The sequence below is a fragment of the Meles meles genome, chromosome 9 (assembly GCF_922984935.1).
Source record: "Meles meles chromosome 9, mMelMel3.1 paternal haplotype, whole genome shotgun sequence".
NCBI classification, from domain to species: domain Eukaryota; kingdom Metazoa; phylum Chordata; class Mammalia; order Carnivora; family Mustelidae; genus Meles; species Meles meles.
Window position 1 is genome coordinate 90,375,487 of NC_060074.1, and position 17,988 is coordinate 90,393,474.

A 17,988-nucleotide genomic window follows, 5' to 3' on the forward strand; every position below is an offset into this window, starting at 1 on the left:
GCTCCCTGCTGAGCAGAGAGCCCGATGCGGGACTCGATCCCAGGACCCCGAGATCATGACCTGAGCCGAAGGCAGCGGCATAACCCACTGAGCCACCCAGGCGCCCCCACATAGCCATTCTTTATGCACTGCATCAGTCTAAACAGGAACAAAGATACCTTTTTCTTTCCCCTAACTCCTTTCTAACCTCACTCCAGAATGTGGTAGCATTACATATTTATTACCTTCCTGTCTGATATGAATTATACTATATAACATTTTTTAAAAAATATTTATTTATTTGAGAGAGAGAGAAAGAGAGAAAGAGAAAGCCGGAGAGAGGACAAACACTAGCAGGGAGAAGGGCAGAGGGAGAACAGGCTCCCCACTGAGCAGGTAGCCTGATACTGGGCTGAATCTTAGGACCCTGGGATCACGGTCTGAGCTGAAAGGCAGATTCTTTTTTTTTTTTTAATTTTTAAACTTTTTAAATATCTTTTCAGTGTACCAGAATTCATTGTTTATGCACCACGCCCAGTGCTCCACGCAATACATGCCCTCCATAATACCCACACCAGGCTGACCCAACTTCCCACCCCCCCGCCCCTTCAAAACCCTCAGATTGTTTTTCAGAGCCCATAGTCTCTCATGGTTCATCTCCCCCTCCAATTTCCCTCAACTCCCTTCTCCTCTCCTTCTCCTCGTGTCCTCCAAGTTATTTCCTAAGCTCCACAAATAAGTGAAAACCTATGATAATTGACTCTCTGCTTGACTTATTTCACTCAGCATAATCTCTTCCAGTCCCATCCATGATGATACAAAAGTTGGCTATTCATCCTTTCTGATGGAGACATGATACTCCATAGTGTATATGGACCACATCTTCCCTATCCATTCATCTGCATGAAAAAATGTTCATCATCACTAGCCATCAGGGAGATTCAAATCAAAACTACACTGAGATACCACCTTACACCAGTTAGAATGGCCAAAATTAACAAGACAGGAAAAAACGTGTGTTGGAAAGAATGTGGAGAAAGGGGAACCCTCTTATACTGTTGGTGGGAATGCAAGTTGGTGAAAGATGGATTCTTAACCCACTGAGCCACCCAGGCACCCCAGAATTGTACCATACTACTTTAAAAGTAAAAGTGAGTTGGGGGAATTTGGAGGGGGAGAGAAACCATGAGAGACTGTGGACTCTGAGAAACAAACTGAGGGTTTTGGAGGGAAGGGATTGGGTATTATGGAGGGCACGTATTGCATGGAGCACTGGGTGTGGTGCATAAACAATGAATTTTGAAACACTGAAAAAAAATAAAATTTAAATAAAAAGACAAAAAAATAAAAGTAAAAGTGAAAACAATTTAAAAATTTATTGGGAAATATGTCTACCCATATAGTATTCTAATTTCCAGCTTGATCTCAAAGCACAGTTTTGATCACAATATACTTTCTAAAATTTATGTGGTTTCCCATTGCACCCCAAATTAAAAATAAGTTTATCATCTTGACATATAATGACCTATGTATGCAGTCTTTCCTAAATGTAATTTCTCAGCTACTGCAAGCTCAGAGTTTGAATCCAGTTCTTTTCTCTTGGTGGCTATGTGATCTGAAGCAAGTTACTTAAGTTCTATATAACTTCATTTTCTTACCCATAAAATGTAGGTAATGGTAGCACCTGATTAATAGATATGTTGTAGTAAACTAATAAATGTAAATCATGTATTATAGTGTCTGACTCCTAAGATACACTCAAAAGAGGTTAACCATGTTATTGTCATTATGAAGTACTTTCACCATTCATGCATGCTCTACCCTCCAGAAAACTGAAAAGTGAAGTCACTATTTTCCCAACATATTCAAGTCCTTATATCTATGCTTTCAACAACATGTTTGTTCCACCGGCATTTCCATCTCTACATTGCCATTTCTGTTCCTCTATTAAGGCAAAGCTGAGATCAAATGTCATCACCATTAAGGAACTTTTAACACTACTAAACAGGTAGGTCTTACTCTGTGCTGCTATAACAAAATACCCCAATTTTGGGGTGCCTGGGTGGCTGAGTGGGTTAAAGCCTCTGCTTTTGGCTCAGGTCATGATCCCAGGTCAAGCCCCACATTGAGCTCTCTGCTTGTTAGGGAGCCTGCTTTCTCCTCTCTCTCTGCCTGCCTCTCTGCCTATTTGTGATCTCTGTCTGTCAAATAAATGGGTAAAATCTTAAAAAAAAAAAAAATTAGCCCAATTTGGGTGACTTGTGAACAATAGAAATTTATTTCTTAGAGTTCCAGTATCTGAGAGTCTGAAAGCAGGGTGCCAGGCTGGTCTGGTGAGGACTTCTGGGTCACAGACCTGCTGTACTTTTATATGATAGAAGGGGCTAAGGATCTCTTTGGAGACTCTTTGGTAAGGTATTAATCCTATTTATGAAGGCTTAACTACCTCTCAAAACCCCCACCTCCTTAATATCATCACCATTAGGGGTTAGGGTTTCAACATACGGATTTGGGGGGATACAAACATTAAGACCATAACAACGTATAGCTAACTTTTCTTTGAAACTCAATGTCACTATACATCTTTTATAAAAGGCATCAAAACTGACTTAAAAAATATAGACCTTTTATATACTTTAACCTTTCTACTAGATTATATTTTTCTTAAAGGCAGACTGTTTAACTAATCTTCAGATTCCAGTTGGATACCTTAGGTCTGTAAATAGTAAATAATAAAATAAAAATACAATAAATAAACCATTTCCATCCAAACAGTAGTTTAGCATAAATACATTGTGACAAATAGTGCTAAGATAAATTAAAACAGAATTGTAGTGATATGTTTTTTTTTTTTTCTTAGTTCAACACTGTTTTTAAGGCAGTTTAATGTTTCCACATTTGGTTCATGTTTTATTTTGTAATTTATAAAACGTGATATAATAGTTTCTTCTGATATATGGTATGATATTCCTAATGTTATTCAGTTCAGTAAATATATGTTTCCATTAAAAAAATAATTGAGGGAAATAGAGAAACAAATTTGGCCATATAAATTTCCAATATGAAAAGAAAAAAAAAATTAAACCCATATCTTTTTTTGTTTTTTCCACTTATATTAATTTCACTCCCATTTTTAGTTTGGCTGACTTTGCTCTCTACTTTATTTTTGAATAATGCTTTTCCTCATTTTTTAAACTACGTAATTTCCTAATACTTCATATTCAGCTTTTTCTGATATTTTGCAAAAATTTGGAAGATTTTTTTTTTAATTTATAGTGTCTTTACACAGATTGCTCTACTTTTTGTTTCTTAGTGTAGTTCACCTTCCTATGGCAGGTTGCATCATTTTTTACTACAAATTGTTAGCATTCTTATTTCTCATTTCTAACTTCATCCCATTTTCATTATTTTTAAGGATTTTATATAATTTGTATATGATAAAAGTAAAACTTTGAAAATCCCTCTTTCTGTTATTTCAAGTTATATTTGTTAACAATTGATTCCTTAGGCTGCATAGATGATAGTTTTCTGTTTTCTTACACATTCAGCCTTACTGTGACTCTTTATTTTATATATTTTACATGTGAGTCATTATTTAACTTTTATCCAGTTGAACCTGAGATTCTATTTTTTTTCACCTTTGAATCAACATGTATTAAGGTGCAGATACTGAACTTCATTTAGTCAATAAATTGCTCACAATGGCAGAGAAATTAGAACACAATAAAACTAGTTAATAAACATTTATGTATATATCCATGTACATACATTTATTATAACATAAATATTTATTAGGTTTACATTTATGTGTAAGTACCTGAATCCATAATTCTAATAATATAAAAGGAAAATAGTTGAACTTACATTCTTAGAAATGAATGGAAGAATAAGAAGTTTAAAATAAACCTGAAAAAATAAGTTTTATTCATTCTGAAAACATTCATTTAGAGTGAACCATCTGTCAAAATCATATTATTGTAAGTATATACATATACATTTAGTATATTCTTGACTATGAGAGGATAAGGATATGTTTGCAAAGATATGGTTATAGTGGCTTGGAATTTAAATAGGGATTTTTATGAATCTAGTCAGATTCATAGCTTCTCCATGTTTCCAAGTTTCTCTTTTTAATTTACAGTTTTCTAATCAGTTTTCAAAAATTATAGATCTAATTATTGTAACATGTATAATAGAAAAAAAACACATGCTTATCATACAGAGCATAAATACACATCCTTATAACTGTTTGGGAGAGAAAATACTTGTTTTTTATGCCGTTGACATATGATGAATGTTGAAGAAGATGAGGATAATTTTCCTTCCCCAACACGACACATTTGACAGGCTGTTGGAGAGGTTTATTCAAGTGAAGTCTTCATTCTCTAAGTTAGAATATTCATTGAGTGCTTCCTTATGTTTCAATCTCTTCTATATGGAAAGTTAATATTTGTTACTTCCACTAAACGTTGGTGTAGGTATTCCTTTGACTAAAGTCATCTAACGTGTTTTCCAAATATTCCTTTGGGTAAACTGTCCACTGACTCTAAGGATGGGATTTTTTAAAGAACATCACATTTATTTTGATGAGGCTTATGTCCTTATTACCCAAGCTAGTGGTGCTCTTACCTTGGTATGTGGAAATTTGAGATAATGATGAACACTGGAGATCAGACTTAGTGTGGGTTGAGGCAGATTACCTATGCAGGCTTTCATGAAGTAGGAAAAAAAGATTTATATCCTTAGCCCCTGATTATTTTTGTAGGTTCTTGTGTTTCACTGGCTTCCTCCCACCACCGTAAGTAGACGTTATGTTACTTGTGTAAAGAGGGAACCCACGGTTAATAATTAACTAAGACACGTGAATTTTAATTCAATGAAGCACATCACAACTAACAAGCATCCTTCCTCCAGTGTGTCATTTGAATTTTTAAAGTCACCATTATCAAATCAATCTACCTCAAATTATGAAGCATCTGACTTTATTGGTTCTCTGTTTATCAGAAGTTACAGAATCAGAGGTTGCTATATTTTACATTAAAACAATCAACTAATTCACTCAAAAGCAACTATAAAAATCAGACAGACTGATCAGTTCTGTCAAGTAAGCATTGACTGTGTTGACCATTAATTCATTTTCATCTCAGTTTCTAAGGGGAATCAGTGTTCCTTCATATTCTAGTCTCACTCCAAAGAATGTTTATTACATAAGTAAATTTATTGACTAGTAGCCAGTTAAGAAATTATTGTCTACATCTGGACTTGTCATAAAACTTGGAAGCAAAGAAACTTTCAGTAATGGTTCACTTTTCAATGAGAGGCAATTTCACTAAAGGTCATTTCAATTGTCAAATGAAAACAGAAAGTACTGACAGGCTAGAAATATGTCTTTGTTAACCTCATAACACGGCCACCTAAGACGCCTTCATAACCTGAGAAATCTATGATCCAATAGGTTTTAGGAGTACTTAGGTCAGCTGGAAAACAACAGAGCTAGGAGTGTTGAAAAGGGACTAAGTCTGGACTTCTGAATTAGGGAATGGCAAGGGCAAACATTGCATGGTTCAAGATGGATTTAAGAGGTTAAGAGAAAAGCCAACTAACTAACCAAGCTTAGATGTCGTCCTTTGACAAGGTTACGTCAAGCAGATATAATCCATGATTTTATTAATTCTGAGAGAAATCTTTATTGTAGAAATGATCTCAGCATTTTAGAGACTTATATTTTTTTGTTGGGTTAATTAATTGCATAATCTCACTGAGACTTTTTTTTTTTGAAGATTTTATTTATTTATTTGACAAAGATCACAAGTAGTCAGAGAGGCAGACAGGGAGAGAGAGGAGGAAGCAGGCTCTCTGCAGAGCAGAGAGCCCGATGTGGGGCTCGATCCCAGGACTCTGGGATCATGACCAGAGCCAAAGGCAGAGGCTTTAACCCACTGAGCCACCCAGGCACCCCTCATTGAGACTTTTTATTGTTGTTTGTTTTGATGTTTTTATTAAATCAAAAACTTCTAGTGTCTCTCTGAAGGTGGAGAAGAATTTTATCCCTTGATTGAGTTAGTTCCTTAGGTAAAATCCAAATGCTATTCTATCTGCATAAAACACAGGGAGCCTGATATCTCTACTCACATCAGAAATGATGAGGACCATTAAATAATAATTTAAAAATTTAGACTTATTTAATTATATTACTCATAATATACATGTTTACCTTTCTCCTACATTCACAATGTTCAGTGTCAGTTTCTTGAATGATCAAATGATGTTTATGAAACTTTCTGTTAGCCAGTCTTTCTCTGGATTCCATTTTTCAGTTAAGAAAACCAAATTATTTTGTAATATTTCACCGAATGCTTCGAAAGAAACCTACCCTGCAAGAATTCCATGTGTCCATTTTATGTATTCGGAAGTTTGTATTGAATAACCACTGGATTCTAAATGCTAGAGATACAGCAGTAGAAGTAGAAAATAATAAATCAGAGAAAAAAGGTATATACAATGTTTGGTGGTGATAAGGGAAAAATGAAGCAGGGAAGGTTTACAGGGAGTTTGTATATAGAGTTTGTAGGGACTTGCAAATTTTACAAAGTAGAATAGTAAGAGAAGTCTTCACCAGAAAGGTAACATTCAAATAACACCCTAAGGGAGGTGAGCGAGTCAGGCATTCTGATACATAGGGGGTGATTACTCTAGGAACAAGGAAGCGCTTCTGAGATGGAAGCTTATTTGGCTTGTGGGTCAAGGAATGGTAAGAAGGGTGGTGGGTCTGGAGGGAAATATAAATCATGGAGGGCTTTATAGGGCATTATAAAGGCTTTGGCTTTTATTCTGATTGGAATAGGAGCCTTTTGAGAAATTGGGTAGAAGACTGACTTGATTGATATTAACGTTTTCAAGGTATAACCCTGGCTGTTGTGTTGAGATAGGCTAAAGAGAAGGAGAACATTGATGAAAGCAGAGAAATTAGTTAGAAGGTTCTTGGAATGATCTAGTTGAGAGATGATGGCAGCTTGGAGTGGGGTGGTAGCTAGTAATAGTCACAGAGAAACGGTGGGATTTCTGATAGGTTTGGCATCAGAATCAAAGATATTTACTGGTACTTTGGATATAGGGTAGAAAAAAAAGAGGAATTGAAGATTTCCAAATTTTTTTATTTCCTAATTAGCACAAAAGCTACTCTGATTATGACTGTATCACTAAACTCTTTCAGTACTTTCACATGATAATTTTGGTCAGTTAGTACATATTCATTAAAAACTGACTAATCCTAACATGAACAAAGATGAATTGCTCTAAAAGTAATATCAAACAGATTTCTTTAATTTCTGCAATCTTATTTTCATGACTATAGAGGAAAACATGGAAAGAAGTAGCTCAGTAATCATGGGTCAGTCAAGGAGCCAATGTGGTTGAAACCACACTATGGGCCTATGAGCTTTACATGTTTAACTCTAGAAAATCCATTTCTGACTTCATACATCCACTTCAAAAAGCCATGCCCTTGCTCACAAGGGAATCCTATAACACTGTATGGAGATGGATAACCCCAGATCCATCCTCATTGCTAAAAATACAAAACAAAACAAACAAACATAAAACCAAAACAAACCAAAAAATAAATAACAACTCGCAGCACTTACTTTACTTACTGAAACGAAAGTAAATAGCATTGTCCTCACATTTACACAACACATTACAACTAAGAAAATAAAGAATACAAATGCTCAATGGACCATGTTTTCCTTAGAGAAGTGAACTGAAACATATAGTGAAGCCCGTATAAGAATCATTAATAAATACTTTTGCAAACTTTTTTTTTATTTTTAAGATGCATTAAAATATAAGGATAAGTTCTAGTGAGTGATGTAAAATTTGGAAAAAATTTTGACTCTTATTGAACTCGCTTCTTTCTCTTTTATTCCAGAACCTACAGATAGGTTGCCTATGCTATTAATTACAAATTCTGAAACAATTGAGGTTTTCTATCTCAATGGAAGTAAAATGGCAACCTTGAGCTCAGTCAATGGAAATGAAATTCACACTCTGGATTTTATTTATAATGAAGACATGATTTGTTGGATTGAATCAAGAGAATCTTCAAATCAGCTCAAATGTATCCAGATAACAAAAACAGGAAGATTAACAGATGAGTGGACAATCAATATTCTTCAGTCCTTTCACAGTGAGTATTTCAATTCATATTCAATTCAACTCACCCTTTAAGGATTTCATTTATCAATAAACAGGATTCTTAGATTTTTCTAGAATACTATTTGGCTATCAGAAACCTATATATGCAAATATGAATATGCTTAAATAAATGTATTCACTACCTGTTTTGAATATGCACACACATATGCATTTTCACTGTTTATGTAAGTAGTAAGTTACAGAGTTAATTTTAATTCTTTCCTTAATGCTTATTACAGTGCCACTTAAATGAGAATTGTAATTTGCCACTGAGTGATAGTTCACAATGTGATATTGAAGGTGGGATTTTTAAAAGGCATGAAACAGAATTGATAATTATAAGCTCATCAACCGTAGTGTCTGTTAAAATGCTTTAAAACTATCAGATTTATGCTAGTTGGTAACAACTACCTGTGTTTGTTGACTTTTTTCTTAGCAAATCAGACTTTTTATGCATCTTCCAAAAGAGTGATTTGTGATTTTGATTTACTTTGATTTTTCATCCAGAAATTCACAAACTAGCAACTGCACTTCCTATATATTAACATAAATAGAAATCAAATTACATTGTTACACACACCCACACATTAGTTTCTCCTTTTGCACTGGTGCTTGCTCTCTCTCCCTCTCTCTCTCTCTTTCTCTCTCTTTCCTGACCTCTACCCCTCCAACATAAGAGTATAAATTTTATTTGTACTTGCCTAGAGGAAACTGTATGCATGAGAAATTCAAGATAGTCCACTTATTTTATGATTTACAGGAAAAAAATTATTCTTGAAAACACTGCGAACATAAAAGTTGGTAGAAAATAAAGAAAAATGTGCCGTCACGTTAAGAAGGAAAAAAAGTGCTGTGAAAGAATAAATATAGTTTTCAGATGTAGAATGTTTGGTGATTTGGATTCAATAATTATATTTTATTACTATTTTTGACATGCAATTAAAGGGCTTGACTATTAATCTTTATTAAGCATAAGAAATAATGCCATGTAATATGTAATAAGTATGATTATATTAAATGAATCAGTAGCAAAAATTATAAAAATGGAATATAAAAGTATGATTGTATATAGTTAAGTGAACATAAATAAATGTTTAACAAATCAAATCCAATGCTTTGAAAATCTTCTTAAAATAAATAAAACAATTGCTAAATCCATTTATTGTGACACTGGGCCACAACGCCTAGTGAAAGCATTAGACACTGGCCGTTTTCAATGATTCTATGGAAAATGATAATTCCTAATAAATTATAAATAACAAGGGCTACCTGTACAAGGAGTGCTGCTGTGTGATTTGAATATTTCATCCATTGGCTGAGCCAGCTGTTGGAAACTGTTCAAAAAGAGACCCAGTCTCTGCCATGTTAGTGATTACCTTAACTAATCCAAATGCATTTGTCTCTCACAAATGGAATACTGGCAGTCAAATAGCTAGGATATTCACTAAGTTGCCATGTAAAATTATCTTCCAGGTTCACTTAAACAACTTTTATACATTTAATATGCTTTATTAGTAATAGCAATTTCTTCTATAATATGTATTTTTTAAACTATTTAAACTTTTTTTATAGTAAATCTAGGGATTTAATAAATTGGTCAAGCAATTGCTTATTAGAACATCTACAAAATATAGTTTGTAACTTAGATTGCTTTTGAGTTATATGACAATTCTTGGCAAATCTAGAAAACTAAAGAGATCTTTGTTAAGCAATTCACTGAAATGCTGAGTAGAACGTTCATTTTGAACGGTAAGTAACAAATGCAATGGAAATCTTCTAATTGGAATAAATATTTTTTGACAAAGTCAGATAAAGTTATATTTAAGCTATGCAATTTTAGTCACTGTAGAAAAAATACTTAAATGTGTTGAAGTAATTTAATGATGGGAGTGGAGAAGAGGTGTGCGCAGGGCTGGGCTCCTCTATCATTGCTTGCAAACCAAGCATTTTATCAACATGTCAGAGAATAGCTGCCCTTGTATATGGTGTGCTCTTCATTCACTGTGACAATGTTTGAGTTAATAATGAAGTTGGAATATTCCTTGCATGTATAATTACATAAAATCCCTGCTGTACCATAGAAGCAAAAATAATGAACTGATGGGGGTATACCTGAATACCTGTCATGATCCACTCTTGAATAGATGTTTTTCTCTGAATTTGCCTGAGGAAAGCATTCTTTTTTGAAAAAAAAAAAAAAAAAAAAATTTTTTTTTTTTTTTTTTCAAAAAAGTACTGTGAGGAAAAAGCAGTCATTATAGGTCAAACTGAGTTGCATTTAAAATTTTCATAATTGCTTATTTTAAAAGTTTAGTGCAATATTAAAATCTATATTTGCTATCTCATCTCACTGGATACACAGTACATTTCTATATGCCCTTCCTGTTTTGTCATAGAAAAAAATTTTAGCTACAGATCTCAGATATATTAGACAATCCTGAGTGACTAAAACAAAGACAGAGATGGAAAAGCTAAATGTTATGTTCTTTTTTCTACATTAGAAAGGCAGATACTGGTACTTTCAAAGAAGCTGCCAAATCTCCCACAAATAATATATATAACTGCTGTGTGTGTGTGTGTGTGTGTGTGTGTGTGTCTGTGTAGCTAGTTAATACGACATATTCCTGCAGGGATCTGGAATTTTAGCAAAGTGATCAAGCCACCCATTGAGTTCTTAAAAAAAAATAGGGTAAGATGGAAAGAGACACTCAAAATTAGCAAAGATGATCTGAGTACATATTTCCAGAGAACTTTCAGTATTCTCTTTTTATACTATATGCTTAATGTTGTAGGCACTGATATTAAATTATGTCTTAATTTTTACATTTGCATTGGATGATTTATACTTTGAAATAAGTAAGCCATTATGATTTACAATCAATATGCAATCATAAAAGACTGTCCTGAATGCCTAGTAAAAAGAAAAGAAGAACAACAACAAAAAAAACAACCAAAAAACAAAAACAAAAAAACACTCTCATCACTCTGTTCCTCTATAAATTTGTCTTTATTGTTAGTTCAGTTGTCAGGCTGCAAAGAACTAAATTACTATTTATTGCCATTTGGCAACATGCTTGAAACTCACCAAAGCAGATATTAGACATGTGCTATGCTTCAATTGTTGTTATTTTTTCCTATGAATTTGGTGAAATATACCTTGCACAATAGGAGGGTATTCCTCCACAAATTTCTCTTGAGGTTATGTAGAATTTTTAAATCATTATTCTCATAGTATGTTTTTGTTTAGATTCTCATGTCTTTTTGTTTCATTATAGATTTTAATAATCAAATGATCCTGTCATGATGCCATATACCAAATAGAACAAAATATTTTACAGCTTTTATTTTTAATCTACCAATCTGAAACTTGGAAATTAAAATGCTCTTTTAATGATGAATAAAAAATTTTTGTCCTATATATGAAATCCATGACATGTAATTGCTGAAACCTGTTTCTGTCTTAATAAACTCTATCGTGATAGAAGAAAGAAACGAGGGAAGGAAAGAAAAGAGAAGGAAAAAAAGAAGCTTTTTTTTTTAAGCAAGTAGTCCTAGTAAAATAATTTCTGAAATAGTAGTATTTATTTGATAATTTTTCTCTATAAATATACGAATATAATTGTTTACTTTAATCTTTTCCTTTTATTTTGCATTTCTTTAAAATAATTTATGTTAAGTAAAATGGGCATTTTTTTCTCCTAGTATTCCTTGACCATTACACATTTTTAATGTTGTAGACACATTTACAGTAAGCACTTAGCATCAACTCTAAAGACAGTGAGAAGTAGGAGCATAGTTAAGCAATGTAATAAAACTACCATGTAGCACTTCAGTTTTTAAGATTCTGGGTTTTTAATTTTAAATTTTATTTTTTTCAAGCTCTAACATCTTGTGACTTGTACATTTATGTTAATACTGGTTTATATTTCTATTGCCGCAATATATGGGGTAAAACGAATGGTGAGTTGATATGGTCCTAGCTCTGTGATTAACTGGCTGTCTGACCTTATGCAAATCATTTTAAAATGAAAGAACTTATTCACATAACTGCGGAGATCCCGCCTGGATTTAAACATACTTTTGCCTTCCATTACTTTGTGTTTGTTTTTCTTGTAATTTGAGATATTTCAGTGTGTGTGTGTGTGTGTGTGTAGGAATATGTGTTTCTTCCCCCTTTTTTATCCCTTTCTTATTTTTCCCTCACCTAATCACTCACATTAGGTATATTTTAGTCTCTTTATAGTACAAGTTCCTAAAACATGCTCCTTGGGACACATGTTCTGTGTTCTTTAAGACATTTTTAGAAAAATGATTTTGTGGTCAAATGGGTTTAGGAAACTTTGAATGCTATGGAACCTATTGGAGATTTATATGTACATGTCATGTTAAAGATTATTCAGAATTCTTCAATAAAGTACCTGTTTTACTTTGTGTAGTCCAGAATTTCCTTTACTTAAGTACTGAACAGTTGATTGATATTTTTGTGGGTATGTCTATGAGTGTGTTTCTTTGGGTACTTGTTTCTAAGGAGGTGATATGATTGTGTGTATAGGTCTAATATGTATCAATATCCCAAATATCTAGGGTTTTATGTTATCCACTTTGAGAAATATTGCTTTAAATATCTTAGGGAGAATCACTCAGATTGGATTCTCTCATCACTTTTTTTTTTATATGTTTACTGTCCTTGTGGCTAAAGAGCTATACAAGCTGTGTGTGCAAGAAGCTGTAGAGACTGACTCTAATAACAGTTTTCTAGCTATTTCTTTCTAATGGCCCAATTCATTTTAGTCTGCACTCAAAGGATATAGGATCCAGATACCACATACGCTGAGATTATGATCACAACATCAGAATCTGTTTCAGAATTGGAGCTGACAGGAATCAGATATGTAATAAAGATTTCACATATGTGAAATTCATTCCAGGAAAAGGCCTAGCCTAAAAGATCATTTGTGTTTGAGGATGGTAACAAGGAGTATATGTTAGTACTAATTTTAAAATACAGACAGTGTCCGGTAACTTTTAAATTGGAAAACTTTTTTCCAGAGTTAGGTAAGAGTATGGTGACAAAAACTTTTGAGGATAGAAGAGCAATGTCAGTCAAAGAAAAAACAAATACCCTATGATTTCACTCATATGTGGAATTTAAGACACAAAACATGAACACAGGGGAAGGGAAAGAAAAATAAGACAAAAACAGAAAGGGAGACAAACTATTAGAGATTCTTAACTGGGAAACAAACTGAGGGCTGCTAGAAGGGAGGTGCGTGGGGAGATGGGATAGCTGAGCGATGAGTATTAAGGAGGGCACTTGATGGAATGAGCACTGGGTATTATATGAAACTGATGAGTCGCTCAATTACCTCTGAAATCAGTAATATACTATATGTTAATTAAACTGAATTTAAATAAAAAAATAGCAATGTCAGACAAGGAGATGGTGATATAGATGGTGAAGGATTTTTTAAAATGTTTGTGAAAGACAGGTCTAGATTAAAATATATATATATATACTGTGTTGGAGGCATATTCATAGCTGTTCTAGTTGTCAAAAAGGTAGCTTTCCATAGTGTAGTCCTGATAATTTTCTTAGTACCTCCTAAAACTTAGAAGGCCTCAACTCCATTATATGGAATTCCCTTTGCTTTGATTTTGTGCTTAACAAATAACTTTTAGGTTTGGTTTCTCACATACCATAAATTCCTCTTGGGAGGAATTTGTTAGGAGGGCTCCTGTTAGTAATTGTGTCACTTGAACATCCCATCAGTAGTTATAAATTGACAAATTGACATTCTGGTTGATGTCTTGGTCTGCTGGGAGTCTGGTAAACATGAAATAATTCTCCAAAGCCTGCTAAGCCTTTGGTTAACAACTCAAACAGTGTTCCTAAAATTGCAACTCTAATGATTAATGTGGGCTTAAGATATTCTGTAAATCATTATCCTCTTAATGATAATATTTACGTGATAAAATTTTTTCATCTTCCTTCATGGCCATCAAAACTAAACAACAAAGGGGGTTATGTCTGGCAGGAAGAAAGATGGCATCGTTTAATTCTACTGACATAAACATGCAGGTTTTAAAAATAATCTTTCTATTGTTTGCTTTTGTTATCACAAAGAGAGATACTTAGTTGTTTCTGAAGTTCTGAATAGGAACAATACTCAGTTAAATTTTTAAAAGGACATTTAAAAGTGAAATAAATCTTTTTTTACACTTTTCTCTGTATCAGATGCAAGTTTTACTCTCTATGTGCTTTGAGGACTTGATTTGTAAGAAGAATATAACTGACTAAATTAGAATTATCATGGGTATCTCCACAAATGTTCTCAACTTGGACAGGCGCATTATGATTGTGATTACTCACACAAAAGGCCATTGAGAATTGCATCAGGTACTTAGATAATTTGTGCATAAAGATGTTTGTTCCTAAACTATAGATAATTGAGGCAAAATGCTTCTAATGTGTGAATTATGCAAATAATCATCTCAGTGTTCCATCCCATTCTGTGTTAGGCCTGAGCTTTTATTTTGGGACTCTCAATTAATGTTGGCCATCCTATTTCCATGAGATTAGATTCACACAAAATTATAAGGAGAATCAAGGTAATTATTTGATAAACACAAGCTCAATTTTCCAACTTTTTCGCCTTGAATTATATTGGCTTACCCTGGACATAACCAGTTCAGTTCTAGACCACCATAATAAAGTGAATAGCACAATAAAAGCAGTTGGGTTTTTCTGTTTAATTCCCAGTGAATATAAAGGAAAGTTTTACACTATACTATAGTTTATTAAGTGTACAATAGCAATATATCTAAAAAAACAATGTATATAACTTGCTTAAAATATAATTTAAAATATACTTAAAATATACTTGCTTAAAATAAAATAAGCTGATTGGGTGGTACAGTCAGTTAAGCCTCCAACTCTTGGTTTCAGCTCAATCATGATCCTGAGATTATGAGTTATGAGTTCCTGAGTTATGAGAATGAGCTTGGTTTTTGGCTCTGTTCTCAGTGTGAAATCTGCTTGAAATTCTCTCTCCGGCTCCCCCGGCCCCTCTTGCTCATGTTCTCGCACTCTCTCCCTCTCAAAATAAATAAATAAATCTTTTATGTATATACCTTATTGCCAAATAATGCTAACCAACACCTGAGCTTTCAGTGAGTCATAACTTTGCTGACAGAGGGTCTTCTTTCAGTGTTGGTTGCTGGTGGATCAGGGTGACAGTTGCTGAAGGCTGAGGTAGCTGTGGCCATTTCTTAAAATAATGTAGTGATGAAGTCTGGAACATCAGTGGATTCTTCCTTCTGCCAACAACCTCTCTGTAGCATGCAATGCTATTTGATAGCATTTTATGCACAATAGAACTTCTTTGAAAATTGGAGTCAATCCTCTCAAACCCTGCTAATGCCTTATCTCCTAAGTCTATGTAATATTCTAGATACTTTGGTTCCATTTCACCAGTCTTTGCAGCATCTTCAGCAGGACTAGGGTCCATCTCAAGAAAACACTTTCTTCTTCCATTCAGGGTTTGTCATAATAATGCAGCAATTCAGTCACATCTTTAGACTCTGCTTCTTAATGGTATTGACTGGCAGGGATGAGTCACTGCATGTAGAGAGGGAATGAGGTGGTATTTTTAATATCCACTGATCAAGAGAGGTGTTTCTGAGAAACTGACATTTGAGTGGATATCCAAATGAAGTCGGGGCACAAACCATGCACATTCAGATACACTTTTCTTGAAAATCGAGTACTAATGTCCTAAGGTAGAAGCTCTTTTTGGAGGTTCAGGGAGGCCAATGTGACTGGACTAGAGTGAGCAAAGCAGATTTGAGGTAAAAGGGAGTTTAAAGACATAAGCCAGTGGCGCCTGGGAGGCTCAGTGGGTTAAAGCCTTTGCCTTCAGCTCGGGTCACGATCCCAGAGTCTTGGGATCGAGTTCCATGTAGGGCTCCCTGCTCAGCAGGGAGCCTGCTTCCCTTCCTCTCTCTCTCTGCCTGTCTCTCTGCCTATTTATGATCTCTATCTGTCAAAAAATAAATAAATAAATAAATAAATAATCAATCTTTAAAAAAAAAGACCTAAGCCGTGTTAAGGACTCTGGATTTTATGCTAAATGTGTTAAGAAGTCATTGAAGAGTCTAAGGAGAGGAGTGTTATTTTGGAAAGTAAAAATATAGACTTAAAATGTAGACTAAGACCTATTGTTGATTAGAACCCTAAAGAAGAAACAACACAAATGTACGTTGGAGTCATCTCCTGGGTGGTATTCATGGTTAAATGTTACAAAGAGGAAACACTCCATAAAGTTTTGTCTAAGATTGAGCTAAATTTCAGCAAACTTAGATATTTATAAAAATATCAGTGATCTCATTTTGAAGGCATTAGCACAGGAGAGTAAATTCCAGGAGTCTTTTCAGTTTGTTAAGACTTTTTTTCTCCCCACTGACAATCAAGTGTAACACACAACTCAGACTATAAAGAGAACACTATTTTCTTTTTTGGTGTCCTGATATAATCTGGGTTTAAAGTGATCCCTTAGTTGAAAGATCAGTAAAGAAGCTATTGCAGGCATCCAAAGGAGAGAAAACTGTGTCTTGACCAGGGAGAGTAGTATTAGAGTTGGAAAGAAGTGTATTGTTCCACGTGAAGCTCTTAAGATTTGTGATAGATTTGGTCTGGCGTGGAGTGAGAACTAACAAAACTAAAAGAAGAGATGAGCCATTTGAGATATGAGTCAAGTAAGAATGCAAAGTTTTGCCTAGTGGGAAAAACACTTGTGCAAACTGGTTTTGTTTTTTGCTGTGTGTTTGTTTCATTTTGTTTCATTTTTGCTGTAGAGCGAGAACAACGCTTGCATGTTTTCCAAGTGCATTCACCATAGGAAAGAAATAAGATTGGTTTGTAGTGCAGGTTAGAAGATGGAATTGAGAACTAGCAGAACAGTGAAAGGTCAGTCATCTTTGTTCATTCCTCAGAAGAGAAAACATAAGAACACTGAAGACTAACTCAAATACCTAGTATTTACCACCATCCTGTGTCAGAAGCACTTTCCTTGTCTTTTCTCATAAAGACATACACAGATTGTATGTAGAACTTCGTGACTATTTGTATAAAGAATTGGCCTTGATGATAATTTTGACTACATTTCATGTGTTTAAGAAACAGGTTTGGTGCCTAGGAAGAGGCAGTCTTTCTTTAGTTACAGGAAAAGGAGAATGTTTTGTAATATGTAAGAGTCTATTCCTGATTAAGGATGTGCCTGCCCACAGTACCCCCAATTTAAACTTCTGTAATACCATTTTAATTATTATACCAAGCAGACAGAGACTTTGTTTACTCAATTCAGTTTATTTAATGTCATGTAGGGATAAAGTGAGTACATGCTTCTTGAGAAAGATTATGGTGACATATAAAAATAAATGGAATTACATCTCATCATTCAGTGTGCATTTTCAAATGTTCTAGCAAAGAGATATATAAAACTTAAATGTTAATTTACCTCTTAAACCAAAAGACACATAAATTGAGGAAAACAGTTTCTTTATAATCTTAACATTTTAAAAATTTTATTTTTACCTTCTCTTCTCTGTATTTACATTAGAAATAATATAACTCTCTTTAAGGAAAGCAACATCACAGCTTGAGGGACAATCTTTTTATGGTAATAAAAATGCCAAATTAAAATATTGATAATATAGAAAAAGAATAGACATGTGTCTAGAAGCAGTCTGAGTCTGGAATGTTTCTGATCCTCTGTAATGTCTTCAAATTTTCTATCATTCTTGGCATCTTCATCTAAG

The 17,988-nt window shown here is 33.9% G+C and overlaps 1 protein-coding gene across 1 annotated transcript in view; it reads left to right on the plus strand.

The window, feature by feature from the left end:
* LRP1B (LDL receptor related protein 1B) overlaps window positions 1-17,988 on the plus strand; it is a 2,013,404-nt gene that overhangs the window by 945,287 nt on the left and 1,050,129 nt on the right. Inside the window, exon 6 of the mRNA XM_046019480.1 lies at window positions 7,907-8,164. Coding sequence (XP_045875436.1) covers window positions 7,907-8,164 — 258 coding nt within the window. The remainder of the gene's footprint in view (window positions 1-7,906; window positions 8,165-17,988) is intronic.